Source organism: Cervus canadensis, chromosome 6 (assembly GCF_019320065.1).
Source record: "Cervus canadensis isolate Bull #8, Minnesota chromosome 6, ASM1932006v1, whole genome shotgun sequence".
Lineage (NCBI taxonomy): Eukaryota > Metazoa > Chordata > Mammalia > Artiodactyla > Cervidae > Cervus > Cervus canadensis.
This window is the reverse complement of record NC_057391.1, coordinates 61,170,451-61,195,602: the sequence shown is the minus strand read 5'-3', so window position 1 is coordinate 61,195,602 and position 25,152 is coordinate 61,170,451. Positions and strand designations below refer to the sequence as shown.

At 41.2% G+C, this 25,152-nt stretch overlaps 1 protein-coding gene across 4 annotated transcripts in view; it reads left to right on the top strand.

Moving 5' to 3' along the window:
- Window positions 1-10,818: 10,818 nt before the first annotated feature.
- DDHD1 (DDHD domain containing 1) overlaps window positions 10,819-25,152 on the top strand; it is a 70,017-nt gene continuing 55,683 nt past the window's right edge. Inside the window, exon 1 of one of the 4 annotated variants that reach the window (XM_043472117.1) lies at window positions 10,819-11,890. In XM_043472117.1, the coding sequence (XP_043328052.1) occupies window positions 11,041-11,890 (850 nt within the window). In that variant the 5' untranslated portion in view covers window positions 10,819-11,040. The remainder of the gene's footprint in view (window positions 11,891-25,152) is intronic. The other 3 variants (XM_043472118.1, XM_043472119.1, XM_043472121.1) reach the window with 3 other exon arrangements.

Below are 25,152 nucleotides of genomic sequence, written 5' to 3'. Positions count from 1 at the left end.
GACAAAGGGAACACAGTGCGGAGAAAGGCAGTAGAGAAGAACTGGGTTTTCCCCACATAAGAGGAAGGGGCAAGTTGAGGGCTTTCCTATGTGGTGAGAAAGTTGTCACTTAAGAGGTGCAGTTTCTTTTGTACCCATAAATGAGACTTCTTTCTTTGCCTTTGTAGGAGACTATTCCTTTGTTCTTGGGAGAAAGCATTAAGGTTCTTGACCTTTTTAGTATATTAACTTGACTACAAATGCTAGATGTTCTGATCTGATCACATACTGTTCTATGCTAGTGGATTCCAAGCTTTATCTTCCTCTTTTATGTTGGGAAGGGGAAAGACAGGGAGAAGAGGGGAGCTGACAGTTGTCCTTGGGGACTGGAAATTGAAGGGAGAGGATGAAGAGGAAGAGTCTTTAAAGTTGCTGGTGAAAGGTGTGGCTCAGAGCCCGGAAGAGGGCTGATATCTCCTCCCCCTAATTCAGCCTGGCGCTGTTCTTGGACCTGAATGGTGGAGGCTCTGGAAGAGTCCAAAGACAGTGACTTGGTAAAGCTACCACCAATAATCAGGAAGGGACAGAACATTAGCAAGGCGACAATAAGGTCCCTTCAAGATTCTTGGAGGTCAGTAAGGGCATGTGGGTAGACACAGTGTTACCAGAGCAGTAGAAATGGAACGTGGTGGGTGAGGATGATTATTGCAGTGGACAGAACAGACTGTAAGCAGATGTAAGCCATCCTTCTGGGGGTAATAGGAAACACTGGAGAAATGACTGACTAGCAATTAAATCAGTAGTAGCTCAAGTTATAATTTGGGCATTAAAAACTTGATATGACCTCATTTATGCTTAGTCAAAAGCCTGGCCATACCAGTTGTATACATTTTAAGGATACATATACAAGAATAATACTCCTACCTTTATTATATAACTCAAGAAAGTGCTTCAAATTATGGGCATATATCAGACAAGATAGGAAAGGAGAACCCACCATGGCAGGCTATTTTGGATATTTTGAATAGAAATATTTTGAATCAGGTTGAGCTTTGCAATGTCCTTCCCATCAAAATTGAACAAAGAGGATAAGCCCCTGGTGGGACATTATGAGAAAGACGATAATATCTGTAGAGTACTTTGAAATTATGCAGATAACATACAAATGTATGCTTATATAAAGTTCAATTAATATAGAACTTAAGGTCCAACTTCATTTTCTCTCCACCACACAGAAGTAACGATATGGGTAATTTATAGCTTATCCTTTTAAACTTTATCAATTATTTACACATATGTAGGTGAATATATGGTTTCCCAGGTGGCCCAGTGGTAAAGAATCTGCCTGCCAATGCAGGAGACAAGAGTTTGATCCCTGGGTTGGGAAGATCCCCTGGAGGAGGAAATGGCAACCCACTCTGATATTCTTGCCTGGGAAATCCTATGGACAGAGAAACCTGGTGGGCTACAGTGCATGGGGTCGCAAAAGTGTCGGACACAACTTAGCAATAAAACAACAACAAAGGTGAATATATACAAACATGTATCTATATACACATATATAGAGTGTGGGTTTATTTGTGTTTTTAATGTAAAAATGCAATCAAACCACAGGTCATTCTTCTGTAACTCGTTATTTTCACTTAGTGATATGACTTAGAGATCTTTCTGTGCCAGTACCTTCTTTTTAATTGCTCTTTGCATCATATTCTATAGTTTCACAGGTGTACAATAGATTATTTAACCATTCTTCTACTTTCATTTCAATAACAAAATACTTCCTATTCTGGATTGCTTTTTTGTTTTGTTTGTTCTTATTGTGTTGTTTTCAAAACAGAGATAATATACTATGTCTCTGTTTGTAAGGGTTTAGAAAAGATAATCTCTCTCCCATCTCTCCCACCCCACACCCCCCACAAAAGTTCTGTAGAAAACCTGTGACTTCTCTGAGAAATTTCAGAAAAGACTATCCAAGTAAAGTATTACAAAATATATTTATCATCTAAAATTCTAAAGATGAAAATAAGTAATTCCCTTTGCTAAATAATGTTCTATTTCCTTGTTTACATATAAAGAAATATATCAATAACTGTTTCATTTTACCAAGACCATGGATCATGTAACTAATCTACTGGAAAGTTCAGAGCCAAATTGTGGTTCATCTCTGTTTCACAAATATATCAGACTTAATCTAGTTTTAGTTCCTGACTTCTTATTTTTCCAAACTCACTTTTCCCCTTTATCCAATTTTTTTCACTTATACTCATTGTTTTGAATGCACTTTTAGAAATCACTTTAAATTCTTTTTGAATAGGTGAGAGGATGGACAGATAATTGGAAGGGTGGAGAATGGAAACAGTTGAATGAGTCAAAAGCCACTTTTTTGAGCTGTCTCTGCAGATGTCATTTTTGTTTTCTAACAAATAACTGCCCTTACTGCAGTAAACATTTTGCAAAGTCTCCTTTGTGCTTTTCGGTATTTGGAATGTTGACCTCCTGAATCTGTATTTATGATTTTACATTTACCATTCTCATTTGCAAATACAAGAGTTCTCCAAGTAAAAATTAATCTAGGCATTGTTTATATATATATTTTCAACAAAGTTGTTTAAACACTTGATTGCATACTCACTGTCTGTAGTGGGTTGAATAGTGTCTCCCTTAAAATTCTTGTCCCCCTGGAACATTAGAATGTGACCTTTTTTTGGAAATAGAGTCTTTGCAGATATAACGATTTAAGATGAGGTCATACTGGATTAGAGTGGGACCTAAATCCAAAGACTAGTGTCCTTATAAGAAGAGGAGAGGACACACAGCAACAGAGACACACAAGGGAGGAGCCCACATGAAGATGGAGTGATTGGATTGATGCAGCTATAAACCCAAAGACTGCCAGCACCCAGTGGGAGCCAGGAGAGGCACGGAACTCTAAGTTTCTCCTTTAGAGCTTCCAGAAGGAAGCTGCCCTGACAAGACCTTGACTTTGAACTTCTAGCATTCAAAACTAGGAGAGAATAAGTTTCTATTGTTTTAAGCCACACAGTTTGTGAAATTAATTACAGCAGCCCTAGCAAATGAATTGGAGAAGGGAATGGCAACCCACTCCAGCATTCTTGCCTAGAGAAGCCCATGGACAGAGGAGCCTGGCAGGCTACAGTCCACAGGGTCGCAAAGAGTCGGGCACGACTGAGTGACTAACACAACACTTTAGGAAATGAATACACAATCCTTCTATACCTTCATTAAAATTATCTCAAGAGCGCCTGTGGATTATAGTTTCTAACCTGGAAATACAGTAATATGAGTGCCAAGGTTTATAATTTCCAATTTGAGAAGTATGGTGATATGAATAACCTGATGAAGAACTCTTTGTTCACCATCACTGCTAATTAAGTATTAGGTTGAATCTGAAGTGCCAAACGTTAAGAAGTAAAGAAAGAAAGACTATAACGACAAGGGCACTGGCATGCATTTCTTTTTTTTTTTTAATTTTCTGGTGGCACTAGGTCTTGTTGCCATGCATGGGCTTTCTCTAGCTGCCTCAAGCAGGGCTCCTCTCCCTTGTGGCGTGTGGACTTCTCTTGCTGTGGAGCGCAGGCTCTAGGGTGCAGGCTTCTGTAGTTGCAGCACAGAGGCTCAGCAGTTCCTGGGCTCTAGAACCCACAGGCTTCGGTAACTGCAGCAGACAGGCTCTGTCACTGTGGCTTGCAGGCTCTACAGGACAGGGCTCAGACGCTATGACACAGGAGCTTAGTTGCTCCACAGCATATGGGAATCTTCCTGGACCAGGGATCGAACCCATGTTCCCTGCATTTGCAGACAGATTCTTATCCACTGCACCATGAGAGAAGTCCTATACTCATTTCTTGTACTTAAAATAGAGGTTGTTAAATCTTGAAGTTTATATTTCTGAAGAAATTTGTTTTCCTACCATCCTATTTTAATTTATTAATGACCTCACACTAGCAACTGTTTAGTGTGTTTCAAAAAGCCAATAGGAAAGCTGTGAAAGAGCTTTGTAGGCTTGTGTATACTGTTCAAGCTGAAACCTTATATGTTAAATGCTGATTTGTCATATAAGGATAAATATACTTTCTTAAGCAGCAGTTGCAAAAACAGTGAATTGATTCTGCCATTCAGTCCTTTAAAAACTCAGCAAATCACCCAGAGTTACTCTAATGGAAATCTCTATTGAAGCATAGCTTCTTTCTTCTCTCCTTTTTCTCTTGTCCTATGAAAACCAGAATAAACTACACACATACAAGATTCTGCTTTAAGATTAGGCTGATTCTTTCTCAGCCTAATATTATGCCTATTAATTATTTTGCATTGAAGACCTATATGAGTTATATACTTTGTGAATAAATAAATACTTTCAGTTTAGCCTCAGGGTAAGCTAGGAAAGAATCCTAAAGCACCGAAGTCATCAAATGCGTCTATAATGGATACATAATGTGGACCTCACAGCAGCCGATGGTTATAGTCCAACTCACTTTTATATAATGAAAGATCAGGGAGACAGCCAATCTCCTCTTTCTGATATAAATAAGTTGATGATTTTGTAGCTGCCACCATTAAGTATGCAATACTGTACTAATTTACCTTTTCTTTCATTTGGATACATACCTTCAATATAAACTTTTTCATTTTAATATATACCTTCAATACCATTGACCTTTATGTCCAGAAGAAATGTTTTAAAAATTTATGAGGTTTTGATAAGTATAGTTTTACAGGCAGACCTCTTACAAATCTTTAAGTAAATGGATTTAGTATTCTACATCTTAAGTGTGACTTCAATTAAACATAAAAATAACAAACCATCAGTAAAATAGCTCTAGATAATAAATATTTGTTGAATGAATAAACAAAAGGTGAATGACTTTATTCATTATGTATTTTTGTTATTTCTGCTTGCCTAGCTGCCTTTTGATTATAACTCAGCTTCCTGTATTGATTTGCCTTTAAGGAAATAGTGACTCTTGTGGTCATTCTGGAATTACAGGAACTAAAGAGTTGGCATTCTGGGTTTATCTAAAGATACCTCTAGATGTTGCAATGTGGCTGCAATCTGAATCTGCCTGCAATGTAGGAGACCCAGGTTCAATCCCTAGGTTGGGAAGATCCCCTAGAGAAGGGAATGGCAACCCACTCCAGTATCCTTGCCTGAGAATCCCATGGACAGAGAAACCTGGCGGGCTGAAGTCCATGGGGTCATAAAGAGTCAGACACGACTGAGCGACTAACAATTTCTAGATGTTGACTTCTTCACTGTAGAGTCTAGCATAGTGCCTGAAACTCTATAGACATCTTCTACAGGTTCAATGAATATTTCCTGCTTCAGGCTAGTTATCGTTGCATTTAGTCTGTGAACAAAGACACTCTCTGCTATGGTCTGAATGCTTGTGTCTCTCCAAAATTCATGTGCTGAAATCCTAATCCCCAAGATGATGATGTTAGGATGTGGGATCTTTGAAAGGTGACTAGGTCATGAAAACCCTTATAAAGAAGCCTCACAGAGCTCCTCAGCCTCTTCCAAAAGTGAAGACCCAGTGAAAAGATAACCACCTATGAACCAGGAAACTCTCACCAGACACAGTATCCTGATCACATGGACCACAGCCTTGTCTAACCCAATAAAACCATTAAAGCCATGAAGCCATGCCATGTTGGGCCACCCAAAACGGACAGGTCATGGTGGAAAGTTCTAATAAAATGTGGTCCACTGGAGAAGGGAATGGCAAACTACTTCAGTATCCTTGCCTTGAGAACCCCATGAACACTATGAAAGACAAAAAGATATGACACTGAAAGATGAACTCCCCAGGTCGGTAGGTGCCCAATATGCTACTGGAGATCACTGGAGAAATAACTCCAGAAAGAATGAAGAGACAGAGCCAAAGCAGAAACCACACACAGGTGTGGATGTGACTGGTGACGGAAGGAAACTCTGATGCTGTAAAAAGCAATATTGCATACAAACCTGGAATGTTAGGTCCATGAATCAAGGCAAATTGGAAGTGGTCAAACAGGAGATGAAAAGAGTGAACATCAACATTTTAGGAATCTGCGAACTAAAATCGACTGGAATGGGTGAATTTAACTCAGATGACCGTTATATCTACTATGGTGGGCAAGAATCTCTTAGAAGAAATGGAGTAGCCATCATAGTCAACAAGAGTCGAAAATGCAGTACTTGGATGCAATCTCAAAAACCACAGAATGATCTCTGTTCATTTCCGAGGAAAACCATCCAATATCACAGTAATCCAAGTCTATGCCCCAACCAGTAATGCTGAAGAAGCTGAAGTTGAATGGTTCTATGAAGACCTCCAAGACCTTCTAGAACTAACACACAAGAAAGAAGTCCTTTTCATTATAGGGGACTGGAATGCAAGAGTAGGAAATCAAGAAATACCTAGAGTAACAGACAAATTTGGCTTTGGAGTACAGAATGAAGCAGCTCAAAGGCTAATAGAGTTTTGTCAAGAGAAGGCACTGGTCATAGCAAAACTCTCTTTCAATAACACAAGAGAAGACTCTACACATGGACATCACCAGATGGTCAATACCGAAATCAGATTGATTATATTCTTTGCAGCCAAAGATGGAGAAGCTCTACACAGTCAGCAAAAACAAGACCGGGAGCTGACTCTGGCTCAGATCATGAACTCCTTATTGCCAAATTCAGACTTGAAGAAAGTAGGGAAAACCACTAGGCCATTCATGTATGACCCAAATCAAATCCCTTACAATTTTACAATTAGTAGAAGTGACAAATAGATTCAAGGAATTAGATCTGATAGACATAGAGCCTGAAGAACTATGGACAGAGGTTCATAACATTGTACAGGAGATAGGGATCAAGATCATCCCCAAGAAAGAGAAATGCAAAAAGGCAAAATGTTTGTCTGAGGAGGCGTTACAAATAGCTGAGAAAAGAAGAGAAGGGAAAGGCAAAGGAGAAAAAGGAAAGATATACCCATTTGAACGCAGAGTTCCAAAGAATAGCAAGGAGAGAAAGAAAGCTTTCCTCAGTGATCAATGTAAAGAAGTAGAGAGAAGCAATAGAATGGGAAAGACTAGAGATCTCTTCAAGAAAATTAGAGATATCAAGGGAATATTTCAAGCAAAGATGGGCTCAATAAAAGACAGAAATGGTATGGACCTAAGAGAAGCAGAAGATATTAAGAAGAGGTGGCAAGAATACACAGAAGAACTATGCAAAAAAGATCTTCATGACCCAGATAAACCACAATGATGTGATCGCTCACCTAGAACCAGACTTCCTGGAATTCGAAGTCAAGTGGGCCTTAGGAAGCACCACTAGGAACAAAGCTAGTGGAGGTAATGGAATTCCAGCTGAGCTATTTCAAATCCTAAAAGATGACATTGTGAAAGTGCTGCACTCAATATGCCAGAAACTTTGGAAAACTCGGCAGTGACCACAGGACTGGAAAAGGTCAGTTTTCATTCCAATCCCTAAGAAAAGCAATGCCAAAGAATGCTCAAACTACTGCACAATTGCACTCATCTCACACACTAGCAAAGTAATGCTCAAAATTCTCCAAGCCAGGCTTCAACAATATGTGAACGATGAACATCCAGATGTTCAAGCTGGATTTAGAAAACGCAGAGGAACCACAGATCAAATTGCCAACATCCGCTGGATCATCAAAAAAGCAAGAGAGTTCCAGAAAAACATCTGCTTCTGCTTTATTGACTATACCAAAGCCTTTGACTGTGTGGATCACAATAAATGGTGGAAAATTCTGAAAGAGATGGAAATACCAGACCACCTGACCTGCCTCCTGAGAAATCTGTACGCAGGTCAGAAAGCGACAGTTAGAACTGGACATGGAACAACAGACTGGTTCCAGATAGGAAAAGGAGTGTATATTGTCACCTTGCTTATTTAACTTATATGCAGAGTATATCATGAGAAATGATGGACTGGATGAAGTACAAGCTGGAATCAAGATTGCTGGGAGAAATATCAATAACCTCAGGTATGCAGATGACACCACTCTTATGGCAGAAAGTGAAGAGGAACTAAAGAGCTTCTTGACGAAAGTGAAAGAGAGTGAAGAAGTTGGCTTAAAGCTCAACATTCAGAAAACTAAGATCAAGGCATCTGGTCCCATCACTTCATGGCAAATAGATGAGAAAACAATGGAAACAGTGACAGGCTTTATTTTTTTGGGCTCCAAAATCACTGCAGGTGGTGGCTGCAGCCATGAAATTAAAAGACACTTGCTCCTTGGAAGAAAAGTTATGACCAACCTAGACAGCATGTTAAAAAGCAGAGACATTAGTTTGCCAACAAAGGTCCATCTAGTCAAAACTATGGTTTCTCCAGTAGTCATATATGGATGTCAGAGTTGGACTGTAAAGAAAGCTGAGTGCTGAAAAATTGATACATTTGAACTTTGTTGTTGGAGAAGACTCTTGAGAGACCCTTGGACTACAAGGAAATCAAACCAGTCCATCTTGAAGGAGATCAGTCCTGAATATTCATTGGAAGGACTGATGTTGAAGCTGAAACTCCAATACTCTGGCCACCTGATGCAAAGAAGTGACTCACTGGAAAAAGCCCTGATGCTGGGAAAGACTGAAGGTGGGAGAAGAATGGGACAACAGACGATGAGATGGTTGGATGGCATCACTGACTCAATCGACATGAGTTTGAGTAAGCTCTGGGAGTTGGCGATGGACAGGGAAGCCTGGTGTGCTGCAGTCCAATGGTCCAACGCAGTCCGACACAAAGAGTCGGACACAACTGAGTGACTGAACTGAACTTATAGTATTTTGCACAGGCTGCCCAGGTGGCACTAGCAGTAAAGAATCCACCTGCCAGTTCAGGAGATGTAACAGACTTGGATTCAATCCCTGATCAGGAAGATCTCCTGGAGGAGGGCATGGCAACCCACACCAGTATTCTTGCCTGGAGAATCCCTTGGACAGAGGAGCTTGGCAGGGCTGCAGTCCATTGGGTGGCAAAAAGTCAGACACAAGTGAAGCGACTTAGCACACACACAGACATAGTACTTTGCACCCTGTACTATACCATATATGTTTACTTGTATGTAACCCCCACTAGGCAGTAAGATCCTTGAAGGAACTGAGTCTCTCCCATTCTCTTTCAATTAGAATCTAGCACATCTAGATTCTGATGCATAGGTGACATCAAAACACTGTAGAATTAATGCTATAATGGATAACAAATAGATCAAAGCTCAGACCTTATTTCAGATTCTGAAAATTGTCCATAGAAAAGACTAGGGAAGAAACTGACACACAGGGGTACTCAGAAAGCAACACAAACAGAAACAAGTGCTCTGAGTAAGAGCTGCAATATCCAGCTGCTTTTTCACTGTGCAAGATTACCCAGCCAAGAGCACAGGCTGGAGCAGATACCATACCTATGTTCTACTTACCAAGCCATGAACCCCAACAGTAGTTCGTATCTGCCCATGGGAAAGAATGCCGTTTTTAAAGAGAATTTAAATTATCTTTTAAATAATTAAAATGTCCTTTAAATAATGAGAGGTTAGATCCCAAGAGCAAGAAAAAATTCTCTATCAGTCTGATTCCACAACAGATTGTTGGTGGGGGGGGTGGGGGGAGAAAGTGAATATTGGGACTTCCCTGGCAATCCAGTGGTTAGGACTTCACCTTCCAATGCAGGGGGCGGAGGTTCAATTCCTGGTCAGGGAACTAAGATCCCACATGCCTCAAGGCCAAAAAAACCAAAACATAAAATAGGAGCGATGAGTAACAAATTCAATAAATGGTGCACATCAAAAAAAATCTTAAAACAAAAAGATGAATATTGTCTGATCTTGAGAATACTGATGTTGGAGATTGTTTTTCTCTGGATTCTCAACATAGGGTGATTGGCTTTATAAACAATTTTTTTTTTGGTAGTATCAAAGAATCACATTGGGGAGCTTCAGCATTCAGCCTGTTCCAGAAAATGAGCCACAGAATCAGAAATACATAGAGAACAGGAAGAAAACTTCAAGGTTACAGAATCACATTGCTATGAGACTTTTTTCAAGAGATCAACTAGTCCAATAATTACTTAATCTTACAGATGAGGAAACCAGAAAGATGGAGGCTAAGTAACTAGCCGTAGCTTAGTTATCAAAACTAATTCTAGAACCTGGTTTTCTGGTTTTCAATTTAGTAATCTATCATAACTGGCTGGACTTGACATCATTATAATCAACATTGACTGTGCATCCAGTGTGGGAGAGATTGAGACATACAAACTCGGTCTCCAACAGGGGCCTCACAACGAGGTTGAGAAAACAGGAAATAAGTATTGAAAGACAAACAATAATACCAGACGGCATATGAAAGCAGATCTAGACCTGGGTTTGAGTGGGAGTGGAGACGCCACTTTAGGAATCAGTGGGCAAGGGGTGGAGTGTCCTCGCGTGGGCCGACAATTCTGAAGGGACCAGAGCTGATAAGGTGGCTGATAAGGTCCACCTAGGGCTGCAGGCAGGCCTAAGGTCACAGAAGCAGGGTCAGGAGAATCCAATTTCCCGGGGCCCTCTCGAAGGGTAGCTTAAGCCTTTGGGCTCATGACCCAGATTGCAAGGATGAGTCCGGTAAAGCTTCTCCACACCTGGGCTCTGACCCTCAGACGGGCGGGGGCCGAGGCAGCAGCACCGCAAGGCAATGGGAGCGGAGGCGAGGGGAAAAATCCTGAGCTGACCGGGATGCCGCGGCGGGAGGGGCAACGGGCGCCGCGCCCGCGCTGCGTGGGTTGAGAAGAGGTTTCCGGGACGGCGCGCGCGGCCGGCGGGGCGGGGCCCAGGGGCAAGCACCGCCTACGTCGGGCTGCGTGACAATGGGGCGGGCGGCGGCACGCGGCTGCGGCGGCCGGGGGCCTCGGGGGGGCGGAGCCGCTTCCTCTACCGCCGCAGCCCCCTTCGGGATTTGAAAGATTAAAAACTCCGGGTGCAGAGGGCGGCGGCGTTGAATGTGTGGCGGAAGTGCTAGGGGCCACGGCTCGGCGCCGAGCCGGGCGGCCGGCGGCGTCTCCACAGCATGAATTACCCGGGCCATGGGTCTCCGCGGAGCTCCGAGCGTAACGGCGGCCGGGGCGGCGACGGCGCCGCCTGGGAGCTGGGCTCGGACGCGGAACCGGCGTTCGGCGGCAGCGTCTGCCGCTTCGACCACCTGCCCGCCGGGGACCCTGGCGATGACGAGGTGCCCCTGGCCTTGCTGCGCGGGGAGCCCGGGCTGCACTTGGCGCCGGGCGCGGAGGACCACAACCACCACCTGGCGCTGGACCCCTGTCTCAGTGACGATAACTATGACTTCAGCTCGGCCGAGTCGGGCTCCTCACTGCGCTACTACAGCGAGGGCGAGAGTGGAGGCGGCGGCAGCTCCTCGTCGCTGCACCCGCCTCAGCAGCCGCCGCTGGTCGCGTCGAACTCGGGGGGCGGCGGGGCGGCTGGAGGGGGCCCCGGGGAGAGGAAGCGCACCCGGCCCGGCGGCGCGGCCGCCCGGCACAGATACGAGGTGGTGACGGAGCTGGGCCCAGAGGAGGTGCGCTGGTTCTACAAGGAGGACAAGAAGACCTGGAAGCCCTTCATCGGTTACGACTCTCTCCGCATCGAGCTCGCCTTCCGAACGCTGCTGCAGGCCACGGGGACCCGAGCCCGGGCCCAAGACCCGGACGGCGACCATGTGTGCGGCCCGGCCTCCCCCGCCGGTCCGGCCTCCAGCTCCATGGAGGACGAAGACGAGGACCGCGTCTGCGGCTTCTGCCCGCGCATTGCGGGGCACGGGCGCGAGATGGAGGAGCTGGTGAACATCGAGCGGGTGTGTGTGCGGGGCGGCCTCTACGAGGTGGATGTGACCCAAGGAGAATGCTACCCGGTGTACTGGAACCGTGAGTAGCCGGCCGGGGGAGGGAGCGGGACGGGCTGCCTCTGCAGGAGCCGACACGCACCCGGGTGGGTTTGGAACTTAACTGCGGGGAGAGCGAGGCGCGTGAGGCCTGGAGATTGGTCCGAACAGGATGGAGACCGTGCAGGCAAGCGCCGGCAGGTAGAGGGTAAAGCGAGCAGATGGCAAAAGCCCAGCCGCTTGGGGTCAGGAGGAGAGGATACTGCCGAGGTAGCGCCTCCTGGGTAAGCCGGATGCTGCAGCCATCCCCTGGAGGTGTTCCAGGAATGGATGGCCAACCCGAAAGGTTTAATTTCGTGATCCTACTTGAGCTTTGTCCACCGAGGGATCTGATTCGGTCTCGTTTACCCTGAACTGCTTATGATTTAAATACCGGTTTGGCTTCTGGACTGGAAATGTTTGAGGGAATCTGAATAACGGTTCCGTTATGGATTTGGGAAAAGAACATTAATCCCTGGTGGGAAGGGAAGGGATAGAGGTTGTTCTCACCGGTGCGTTCAGGAGAGGTGGAAAAGCACTGCTCGCGGCAGTTGTGACAAGTGGGTCCGCTCACGCTATGTGGAATACTCATATTTCTCTCTCAGGTCCTTGTTTACATATTTTCATTTTTGCCTCTTAACTTTGAAAAGTTCCAAGGCTTGGGCCTTAGTTTTCTCATCTGTAAAATAGGGATAATTGTATCCATGTCGTAGGGTTGTTACGGAAATTAAATGAGGTAATATGCTTAAGGGCCTGGGAACTGTGTTTGGCACACATGTGAATAGTAAAGATAACAATGCAGTTAGGTTTGTAATTAGATTAAGGAGGAAGGCGGTCAGAAATATCCGCCATTGCAGGTAACAGATGTTTTATATGTAAAATAATATCTGATGGTAAGGTAAGCTTTTGGCGCCCAGTAATTTGTAATATATAGCTGTAATTGTTATGGGCCCAGTACCCTAGCTCAGATGTCTTCCTTTAGTGTCACTAGCCTTAGGCCTTGCATACACCTTATAACACTCTGCCTTGTATTAATTATATGTATTGATGACTTAGCTTCCTTTCTGTATGTTTAGCATCTAATGGGAAAAATCCATCATCTTTATCTTCATATTCTCATTGGGCCTAGTGCAGAACATTTTTTAAAAACAAGTATTGAATTGCATATGTGATTCTAATAATGTTAAAACATTTACATGTTAAGCATGAGTCACTAAGACAGCAATTACAACACGTATCAAATCACCAAATAAAGCAAGCTTAGCAGGCAATTCAGTTTCTTTACTTCTCTTTAAGATGACTTTGAAGACATTTGTTACCACTTTCATAAAGCCAGATTCATCTAGGACCCACCATATCACTCACTCCTTTTGATTATAAGCTCACTAAGGACAAGATATGCTTGCATTCACTCATTCATTCATCTTTTTCCTTTTTACCAGTATTTGTGCATCACACAGTACTCTTGTGAAGGCAATAGGAAAGGTGGAAGAAAGGACAGTCCTCACCTTTGAGGAGCTTCCCACTAAGTCTTTTTCTTCAAATGACCTAGGCATCATGATTGATTTTTATTGTTTGAAGACAGAAGAGCAAGGACTTATTGGAGTCAGAAAGTGGGATAAAATGCAGGGCATTCTTGAAGAGGGGGCTGGAAACCAAGAGATGAATCTTACCCTTTTAGGTCAACTGAAGTATATTTACCAAGAATACTGTGTGCTCTTTTGATTTATGATAAGATTGTTAATGCTTGCGTAGTGCTTGACTGTCTACAAAGCGACTTTTCACATTCATTATTTCATAGTGATAGCAAATGAGTGCTAATGTTCTTTATATGAAGAAGCAGGGTTCAGCAAAGTATATGAACCTGTCCAAGGTCACCCAGCTGGAAAGTGGTAAAGCAGAAAGGCATTCCAGCCAGATGGGATAACATATGCAATGATGCAGAAGCATGAAACTGCATGGCATTTTGAGGAAACTAGGCTGTACCTGCAAGGGTCAAAACATAGAGCCTAGCTTTGGAGTTTGACCACCACAGAGACAGAGGTGTTTAATCAGAGACAAGAGATTGTGAAGGAAGCCCTTGCCTGGTGAGTGCTACATTTAGGAGAGTAGCTAGAAAAGGAGGAGGGGTGGGTATGCAGTGCTACAGAATTTGGACTTTACCCTGTTGAGTATCAGGGAACCAAACACTTGAAGGCTGTCTATTACTTAAGTGGCTAGTGACAACACAAAGGCTGAATTGGACAGGTAGAGAATATCATTAGAATGCTGGTGTCATAAATCGAGCAACAGTAAGGGCCTACAAAAATTAACCTGAAAGGAAAAGTGGTCTTAGTCCTCTCAAATCATCTTTCCTAAATCAGATCACCAGTAGACTAGTTATAGGTTATAAATTAATTTTTGTTTGCTGGCATAACAGCAGACCTATTTTTACTCCATTTTTGCATTTTCTAGATAGCTTTCTGCAAGATACAATCCAGTATGTGTCCCAAGGCTTCACATTAGTTATGATGAAAATGCAATAGTGCTTTTTGTCCATGATTTACTACTTCTCACAAAATCCCACGTAACTTCCTTCTAATTGGTTTTTCAGGTCTCCGTGTATTATTATATAAGTTTTCACACTGTCTCAGAAGAGTTCAATCCCAGTATGGTTTCTTCAGCCTTTTCAAATGGAAAAATTTATAAACTTTGCAGCTTTTAACCTTTCTCTTATTTCACTTTTTAAACCTTTCTGGAAATTTTCTGACTACTGATAATGAAAAGTTTTTTAAAAGTCCAGTAAGTTCCTACATACCATGGTGGTAGGATTCCAGTGACCTAATTGAGTCCACTTTATCTGGGTATTGAAGCGAATAAGTTAGCTATGCCTAGTCGAAAAGAAAGCTGTTAATTTATTTTTACTCTTCCTTTCTAATAGATAAAATCTGAACCAGTTTGGAGTACATGAATTGGAAGGGGAACAGAATTTTTGTCTACCATAGCTTATAAGCCAATATTATTATGTATGAAAAGAAGTATTAATTATAGGAAGCTTATTTTAGTTTTATTGACTGTTTAGATGTTTTTCTGACTGCATGTGGACCTTTTAGATAAAAATTGATCATTGCTGAGTAATGGCTTAGTAAACTCCCTCACTCCCCATGTTTTAACCAAGCTCTCTGTAGCCTCTTTATAGGCTTCTTTTGAGAATTATTAGCATTATAACATGCTTAGAACAATGGTGGCGCAAGCACTAGATGTTAACTATATCTGTGTGGATCTCAGAAAGCAATATATGTTACTTGTAGAAACTCACATGAAGGTTAGTAAGCCTGGGTATTCAGATTGTTAAGTTTGTTTTCACTGGTCTTTACCTCATCACAGGTGAAAATTTTTTTTAGTTTAAAAATCATTTATTGTTAATCAGCTACCGCAATACAAAATAAAAAGTTTAAAGAAAAAGCAGGAAAAAAGTCATTTATTGAATGCTAATCTTCAGATTATCTGGAAAAAGAAAGATGTAAATTGCTATGAACCTGGCATCCCAATTAAATTCTGATTATTTTTTAATTTTTATTGGAGTATAATTGCTTTAGAGTGTTGTGTTAGTTTCTACTGCACAGCAAAGTGAGTCAGCTATACATATACGTATATGTATATTCTATAAATGTTTGTCAGGAATAATAGTAAGAAAGTGGCCAAAGCATTTAGTAGTTGTTATGGGAAGGCATTTAGAACATCATAGAGATTTTTGATGAGTTAAGAATAGTTTTAAAGCAATTCTGGTAGCAGTGATGTGTGCAGCATGCACTAGGGAATATATATTAATAATTTCCATTCACTGACTAAACAAAGTTATTTTAATTGACCAAATGTCTGTATGAACGTGTAGTTTCCAGAAGCAGTTATTAATTATAAGCCACAGCTTCCCTTACCCCACCCTCCCCTCTTTTTGTGTACTTAAAGACCTACATGCATTATTATAATCCTAAACCATTTGCAATTTCAAACACTTAAGAAATTAATCGGTCTTTATGATACATTGAAGAGAAAATATTATTATCCCAATAAAAAGGTAGAAAAATTAGGGCTTTTTCTTCAAGTACCCACATTATATGGTGTTTATTAATTTGGCACAGCTATAACCATCTCTTAGGTCTTTTTTATTTAAGAGTTAATAACCTTGATACGACTGAGTGACTGAACTGAACTGAACCTTGATAAGTAATAATCCTTTATGAAGCACAGGGCATCATGGGAAAGTAATAGAGTCCAAGCTGTTAGAAGGTAATCTTTCTTGATCAGTTTCAGCCTCCAGTAAAGCAGAACTGTAGGGACTAGAGATGCCTGACTCTGAAACACTGTCGGAGAATTGCATTATCTCCCACTCTCTCAGCCTGGAAAGCAGCCTTGGGTATCATTGGAATTCTATTTGTTCAGGTTTTTAGAACCCTGGCAGAAGTCTTCTGAGAGCTCCATTCCAGATTAAGCCTGCTTTAGACTATTTTCCAGTGACCTACTGAAACAGCACAAAGATAATGAATGAATAGTGGGTGACTTGTACGGAGGGCAGGACTTGGCATTACCCGATGGAGGCATTCAGGATTTTTCTTTCCCTTTGCATTGTGCCATTAGTTTAAAAACTGATATCAGTTATTGACCCACCCTGTTTGTGTACAGCTCAAATGTGATATTGCATGTTGTGCAAGTTTCTTTATATAAATGTTCAGAGTGATTAGTATGTTTTTCTTTCTTCCATCTGTCATCACCCTCTTCTCTTCTTTCTTCTTTTACTATTTTGCCTTTAAAAAGACTTTTTGTACTCTTCGTTCTCCCAAATTATGTCTTCCCTAGTGGCTCAAGCAGCAAAGACTCTGCCTGCGATGCAGGAGATGCAGGTTCAACCCCTGGGTCGGGAAGATCCCCTAGAGAAGGACATGGTGGCCCTCTCCAGTATTCTTGCCTGGAGAATCCCATGGACAGAAGAGCCTGGCAGGCTACAATCCGTGGGGGTCACAAATCTCTTCCAAATTGTATTTTCTGGGTCTTTTATCCTACATTACATCCTCTAATTTCTGCTTTGGTAAGATCTTTGATGTCTGAAACCCTAGGACTGATTCTTTTCTGTAGGGAACAAGGAAAAGCTGGATATGCTGTGGTGATCATGAAATCCTCTGAGAATTATGGTCACTGGGTGAGAAGAGTAGGGGGATTAAAAGGAGAGAGGGAAATGTAACATATGTTCACAGGAAGCCTAAGATGAAGATTACTGGCAGAAGAGATGTGGAGGGTAGGCAGTTCTAGAATCCCTGATTGTTGGGGAATCTGATCCAAGACCTTTATCTTTTCATGAGTCTGATGAAATTTAAACTGTGCACGTTATCAAGAAGAACTTCAACACTGATAAAGGGTGGAGATACAGTCTCCTCTCTTTTTTTTTTTTTTTTTTTGGCCACTGTATATTCCCGAAAGCTCAGTTAAGAAGTAAAACAAGGAAAAACATTTTTATAGCCACTGTATAGAACCTGCAGTTCTACTTTTTTGAGTTTGCTTTGGTAAAGGGAGATTGTGCGTAAAAAAAGATGTTGAATCACTGACAGAAGAGTGGATTACTGGGATGAAAAGCATAATGCAGATACTTTTTGATATCCCTGAAATAGGGGACAGGTGAAATTCAAAGTGGTGAAAAGTAGAAATTGCCTGTACCAGAGAAGTAAGGTAAAATGATAGAAATATTGACATAGGCGTATAAAATTCAATATTATGTATTGCTTTCTAATTTTGCCAGATTACTATATATACGAATAAACTATACAATCATTAATATTTGTTCTAAGCTTTTGTTACATTTAGCTATATCTAGGTAATCTTTATATTCATTACACTTGACTATTGGAGGCAAGGCCAGCCTTTGGAAATTATAATGTTATTAGTATTTCTGTACTCCAGGACCTCAGATATGTGGACTCTTTAAGAAATATAAATTCCATCTGAATAGATGGCTTTTCCAAATAGCCATCTATTGAGAGTTAAGCTTTTATTTGCGGAAGTATAATTTTAACTGTATGAATGGAAAACTCTAATATTACTCTTCCCTCTTTGGCTACTTCTTAGAGAACCGTCATTCTGAACATCAGTGCAGATAGTCCTTGGGAAACATGATAGAGGACAAATAACTGGATGAACTGTGCTAAAACATAAGATTCTAAATCGCATGTCATAGAAGGAGCTGCAGAAGTAACTTTAGGTGAAGTACAAGGAACAGAGTTGAAATTACTTCTGAGCCTTGATATATGTAGATAAATGCAGTCTCACCTTGTATTGTACTACTTACTATAGATGATCAATTTTCAGTTAATATTTTAGGCACGAGTACATTATTTTCCTCTTATTCTGTAGAATCGCTAATAGGCAGGCCCCGGATGTATCTCATTTCTTCCTGATTCACCTAGGATAGATCATCATTTTAACAACCAACACCTTTTAATGTTAAGTACTCCCTGGTGGCTCAGATGGCAAAGAATCTGCATACAATGTGGGAGATCCCTCGTTTGATCCCTATGTTGGGAAGATCCCCATGGAGAAGGGAATGGCAACCCACTCCAGTATTCTTGCCTGGAGAATCCCATGGACAGAGGAGCCTGGTGGGCTACAGTCCATAGGGTCGAAAAGAGTCGGTCACGACTGAGCAACTAACACACACAAACCATTGATTCAACTGAACTCCAGGAGTTGGTGATGGACAGGGAGGCCTGGCATGCTGCAGTCCATGGGGCCACAGAGTCAGACACGACTGAGTGACTGAACTGAACTATTCAACTTTACAGTTATACTAATTAAGACATAAGAAATATATCCTTTAAAACCCCTGTGGCCTGTTTCTTAAAAGAAACAAATAGTATTTAAGGTATAATTATATTGTCCAGAGTTTCTTACCCCTATGAAATGGATTTAAACTCAGTGAGTCATAAATATTAACAGTAGCTTTTGCCTAAATTAAGTTAGTATTTTTAATGTAATTGTTACTTTCAGATGGGATCCCCAGTGTGTTTTGAGGTATAGGTATTTCTTTCGTAATGTAGAATTTTTTATAATTGCTAGCAACTAATGAAATTTTGGAGTTGTAACATTTGTAGCCAAGCTAAATGATGACTAAGACAGTGACTGTTTAGTTACCTTTGTCCTACAGTATTCCTCTAGAACATAGTTCCTGTCTTGTGAATGAGCAAGTGTTCAGGTATTAGAATGGAAGGAAGGCAGCGTTTTGTTATCTAGTTCTTAATTTACTACCTTTCGTTCTATTTACCAATTAAACATTATTAGTTTCACACATAATGTTTTTACTCTGTCACCGATGTTTTGAGAAAGTTTGTTAACTTTAACATTGAGTTTAATGTGAATTACCTCATAGGTACAAAAGTCTAGATTACATAACCAACCATCAGTATTCCCCCTTGCTTAGCTTATTAAACATTACAGATATAATCAAAATCTCTGCCGTGACGTCTCCCATTCCCTTTTCTTCAGTCCAAGAATAATCCCTCTCCCAAATTTGTCATTTATTCTCTATGAAACATCAGAAATAGCAGATGCAGGTAGCAGCCACCATCCCTAGGACTGAGATAAAGCTCCCAAGGAAGAGGTTATTACCTCTCGGTGCTGAGATTCTGACCCAGAGAGTGTGGCAGCGGTCTCAGGTGCTGCCCCTCTGGGACTGCTGGAAATCACCAGTGCTGGGGGAAGGCTTCCTTTGGAACTCACCACAGGCTGCCTGAAGGGGGGGTGTAGGAGAAGTAGTTCAAGGGGAGGTGCCTGGCAGGTGATATTCCACTGTGAAACTGTCTGGAGAGTTGTGGTCCTGGCTGAAGCTGACCATGGGAAGATGCCACTGCTGTTAGCACCTGGGCACTGCTAAAAAATAAAATTCACACACTGCAAGAATTCAAAAGGTGAGCACACTGGAAGCAGAGAGAAACCCCTTCCTCTTCTGTTATAAAGGACAGTTTGGTAGAAGTAGTTCATCAATATGTTAGCCACATAATGGTTTAAGTGGGCTTCTGTGGGGTTGATCTGGGACCCTAGCCATCATTTACAGCATTAATTCTATGAAAAGTATATTCAGAGTGTATAGTACTGGATAGTAGGTTTACAACAAGCCGTACTAAATGACAACATATTTTTCTTAACCTTCCACCTCTTCATTTTCTAGCCTCGACTCTCATATCTCCTTCACTTTGCCTTGTGTGTCTTCTACTTTTCTTATATCTCTCATCCTTGCTTATCTCTTCTTCGACTGAATAGCAGCACTCTGCCATTCTTGTTTTCCCTTACTCTGTGACCTCCTTCCTCTTTAAGTTCTGTGTGGTCAGATTTTCCCTGGAAGTTTCTAGAGTCGTGAATTACAGGCATGCTTTGGACCCTAAGTGGGTAAAGCTGTAAGGACATAGCTAAGCTGGAGGAAAAATGCCAAGACTTTCTCTCTGTGCATGTCATACATTGCAGAGTACAATATGAGTTGAAATAGTTCTTGAAAATAGTCCTTTAGGAATCTTATAATTGTTCCCTCTGCCTTCTGGTATAAGTGTAGCTTTTTAATACATAAAATGTTTATTACCAGAATTCCTCTACCCACACATAAGAGAGCCACTCAGGCTTGCTTAATGAAGGAAGTGTTCATTGGAAAATGCACCTTGCAATTATTTTCTTGTCAAGGAAGACCCACATTTTTTCTTTTGATTCCAGTAAAGGCCCACCTTTTATCATGATTTGCCTAAGACTTATAATTACCTGGTTGTTTTCTTCCAGGCAAGTGGTCATGATAAGCACTAGTCTTTATATTAAGTTTAAATTGACTCTTGATGAGTGGTGTTTTAAATGAAACATAATAACTTTGTTAATCTAGCTATAGCATATTAATCCATTAACCCTTTGAAAAATTTGTCTCTGGTCCCTGGCTATGTATCTAGGTCTTTCTATTCCATTAACTACAAAGTGAAGTGATATTTTAAGTATCTATCTATGCAAGTCCCTATCAACATGAGATTCTACTGCTTACGATTTTTAAAAGCCAGAATACCAGTGGCTTTAAACACAAAAAGGTCCGTTTTTCTAAAACAGAGGCTATACCTAAAAGAAGTATAGATACCTAGAGTTCAGAGCTATGTGGCAGCTCCACTGTAATTGGGAATGGAGGTCCCTTCAGCTATTCAGCTTTTCATTCTTTGTGACTTGGTCTAAGAGAGCTTCAGGAGCTCAAGACATAGGAAGCAGAAAAGGTAAGAGGGGAAGGTCAAAGAGCTGTACCACCAGTAAACTCTGCTATATCCTATCACCCAGATTCAATCACATGACCAAACCCAGTTGCCCAAGAAGACTAGAAATGGTCTTTTTATTGAGCATACTACTGTCCTAGATAAATTGGTGTTCTGCTATAAGAAAGAGAGAGAACAGATATAGGGTAGGCATCTAGCAGTTTCTTCCAAAATATGTGATCTTTTTTTTTTTTTTTTTTTTTGCTGAATATGTAAGGATTCTCCTGAGAATCAAAGGTTATAAGGAATCAGCTCATGTAATTAGGGAAGTTGGCAAGTCTAGAATCTGCAGAGATGTCCCAATTCAAATCCATAGGCCAGCCAGCCACTGTTAAAACCAGGAAGAGCCAGTATTCCTGTTCAAAGATCACCAAAAAGAAGAACTTAATATTCCAGCTTGGTGGCTATCAAATAGAATTCCTTCTTATTTGAGGGAGGGTCAGCCTTTTGTTCTAGTCAGGCCTTCAATTGACTGGATGAGGCTGCCTACCCACATTATGAAGATCAGTCTCCTTTCCTCAAGTCTATGGATTTAAATGTTAATCTCACCCAAAAACATCCTCACATTGACATGTACACACTGCTGTATTTAAGATAGATAACCAGCAAAGACCTACTGTATAGCACAGGGAAATCTGCTCAATATTCTATAATAACCTAAATGGGAAAGGAATTCATAGAAGAATAGATAGATGTGTATGTGTAACTGAATCACTTTGTTGTACACCTGAAACTATCACAACATTGCTAACAAACTGTACTCAGATATGAAATATAAATAAATAAAAACTAAAACACCTTCACAGAAACACCCAGAATGTTTGACCAAATATCTCGGTACCTTTTGGCCCAGTCAAGTTGATAATAAGATTAACCACACCAGGACTTCCCTAGTGGTCCAGTGGTTAAGAATCCTCTTGTCAATGTGGGGGACATAGGTTCAGTCCCTGGTCCGGGAGGATTTGACATGCCATGGGGCAACTATGCCCATATGCCACAACTACTTGTGGAGCTTGTGTGTTGCAACTACTGAGCCCAAGTGCCCTAGAGTCCATGCTCTGCAATAAGAAAAGCCACTGCAATGAGAAGCCTGAACACCACAACTAGAGTAGCCCCTGCTTGCTGTAACTAGAGAAAGCCCACACACAGCAACAAAGACCCAGCACAGCCAAAAATAAATATAAATAAGTAAATTTTTAAAAAAAACTTTAAAAAGATTAATCACATTGAATATAAAACTGTATGCTCAATCGTGTCCAACTCTGCAGCCCCATGGACTGTAGCCTGCCAGGCTCCTCTGACCATGGAATTCCCAAGCAAGAATACTGAAATGGGATTCCTACTTCAGGGGATCTTCCCAACCCAGGGATTGAACCCACATCTTTTCATCTGCTACATTGGCAAGTGTATTCTTTATCACTAGCACCATCTGGGAAGCTCCGATATAAAACTAAAACCATGTATAGATAGACATGCCAAACATTATCAATACATTTCAGTCGCTCAGTTGTGTCTGACTCTTTGCAACCCCATGGACTGCAGTACGCCAGGCTTCCTTGTCCATCACCAACTCCCGGAGCTTGCTCAAACTCATGTCTATCGAGTCGATGATGCCATCCAACCATCTCATCCTCTATCGTCCCCTTCTCCTCCTGTCTTCAATCTTTCCCAGCATCAGGGTCTTTTCCAATGAGTCAGTTCTTCTCATCAGGTAGCCAAAGTGCTGGAGTTTCAGCTTCAGCATCAGTCCCTCCAATGAATATTCGGGACTGGTTTCCTTCAAGATTGACTGGTTTGATCTCCTTGCAGTCCAAGGGACTCTCAAGAGTCTTCTCCAACAATACAGTTCAAAAGCATCAATTCTTCAGCGCTCAGCTCTTTTTATAGTCCAACTGTCACACCCATATATGACTACTGGAAAAACCATAGCTTTGACTATACAGACCTTTGTTGGCCAAGTATTGCCTCTGCTTTATAAGTGCTGTGTAGATTGGTCATAGCTTTTCTTCCAAGGAGCAAGCATCTTTTAATTTCATGGCTGCAGTCACCATCTGCAGTGATTTTGGAGCCCAAAAAAATAAAGTCTGTCACTGTTTCCATTGTTTTTTCATCTGTTTGCCATGAAGTGATGAGACCGGATGCCATGATCTTCGTTTTTTGAATGTTGAGTTCTAAGCCAACTTTTTCACTCTCCTCTTTCACTTTCGTCAAGAAGCTCTTTAGTTCTTCTTCGTGTTCTGCCATAAGGATGGTGTCATCTGTATATCTGATGCCAAACATTATAGACATTTATCATGTAGAAGGAGAAAGTTCCTTATAGTCCCACCTCCCCAAGATACCTGTTAATAATAACTTAGGGTATTTCTCTCCACTTATTTTCAGTACATATACCAATGTATACTTTTATAAAACAGGATTATACTATTTATAACTATATATGCACATGCACAAATATATATACATGTAGTATTATGATTTAATTTTTCATTTTAATTTTAGATGTTATTCCATGTCTTCTGAATATTATTTCACAATGGATTATTTTGATGTATTTAATGAATATTTTTAATACCTATTGTGCCAAGCATCATTGATATATTCAGTCATCTGGTAGTAGAAATTATAGGTCATTTTGTTTGATTTTGTTTGTTTTTTATCATAAAATGAGATAAATACTTTTGTAGTATAGCTTTAGGCATTTTTGTAAGAGTTTCTATAAAGTGTATTTCTAGAGTTCATCTATAAAAGATACATGTGTTTTTAGGTTTTAAAAAGTACTGCTAGGCCAGAGTTTCTCAGTCTCAGCATTATTGACATTTTGGGCCAGATAATTAATTGTTGCAGCTTGGGGTGGGGGTAGCTGTTCTCTTTAGCAACATCCCTTGGCCTCGATACCAGTAGTACCACCACCCCAAAACCTGATGAGTGAGGGGTGACAATAAATAGTACTCACTGTGTGTCCAGTCACAGTTGTAAGACACATATAAAGAGGATACATCTTGGATGACCCCAGATTTCTGTCCTGGGTGACCTGCTAAATACTGTCAGTACAGACTTGTCATGATGCGGAATACACAGGTTTGTGTCCTGTTTTGTTTCTTCCAGGAACGTTGTGTGTCCCACGGCTTTTTGTGATTCTGGTAGCTATTAATTGTTCTACTCGGAGTCGTTTAATTGGCAGTTGCATGTTTGGGTTTAGAGTTTGAGACAGAGGCCTGAACCAAAACTTAGGTGTAAAGCTCCCAAAATATCCATCCAAAAGAATAAATGCTTAGATTTATTAGGCTTAAGAGGAGAAAAGATTTGGGAGTGTAGATGTGTGCTAAAATTTGTTTTACTCTTTGATTTTACTTTTTAATTTCCATGGTTTTTATGGAGAAGCATGCTTGGCTTTGGTTTGTAAGTCTCATTATAGCCTGGCAGTGTAAAATTTCCCAAATTATTTCTTTTAAAATTACAGCTGAATAGCCTGTATTTCTTAGGGAGAGAGCTAAAAAGGGACTTTTCCTGTTTAAGAATATAGGTTGCATTGTGTGGTAGAGAGTTTGAATGAACTTTGGAGTCAACCTTTGGTTGGAATCTTGGTTCTCATAATACTTAACAGTGTACCTCTAAGCAAATTATTTAGGTTCACTAAGATTCATTTTCAGTTCAGTTCAGCCGCTCAGTCGTGTCCAACTCTTTGCGAACCCATGAATTGCAGCACGCCAGGCCTCCCTGTCCATCACAGACTCCCAGAGTTTACTCATACTCATGCCCATCGAGTCGGTGATGCCATCCAGCCATCTCATCCTCTGTCATCCCCTTCTCCTCCTGCCCCCAATCCCTCCCAGCATCAGGGTCTTTTCCAGCGAGTCAGCTCTTCGCATGAGGTGGCCAAAGTACTGGAGTTTCAGCTTCAGCATCAGTCCTTTCAATGATTTTACTCATTTGTAAAACTGGGGAAGTCATTGCTATCTTTAAGATTAAATGA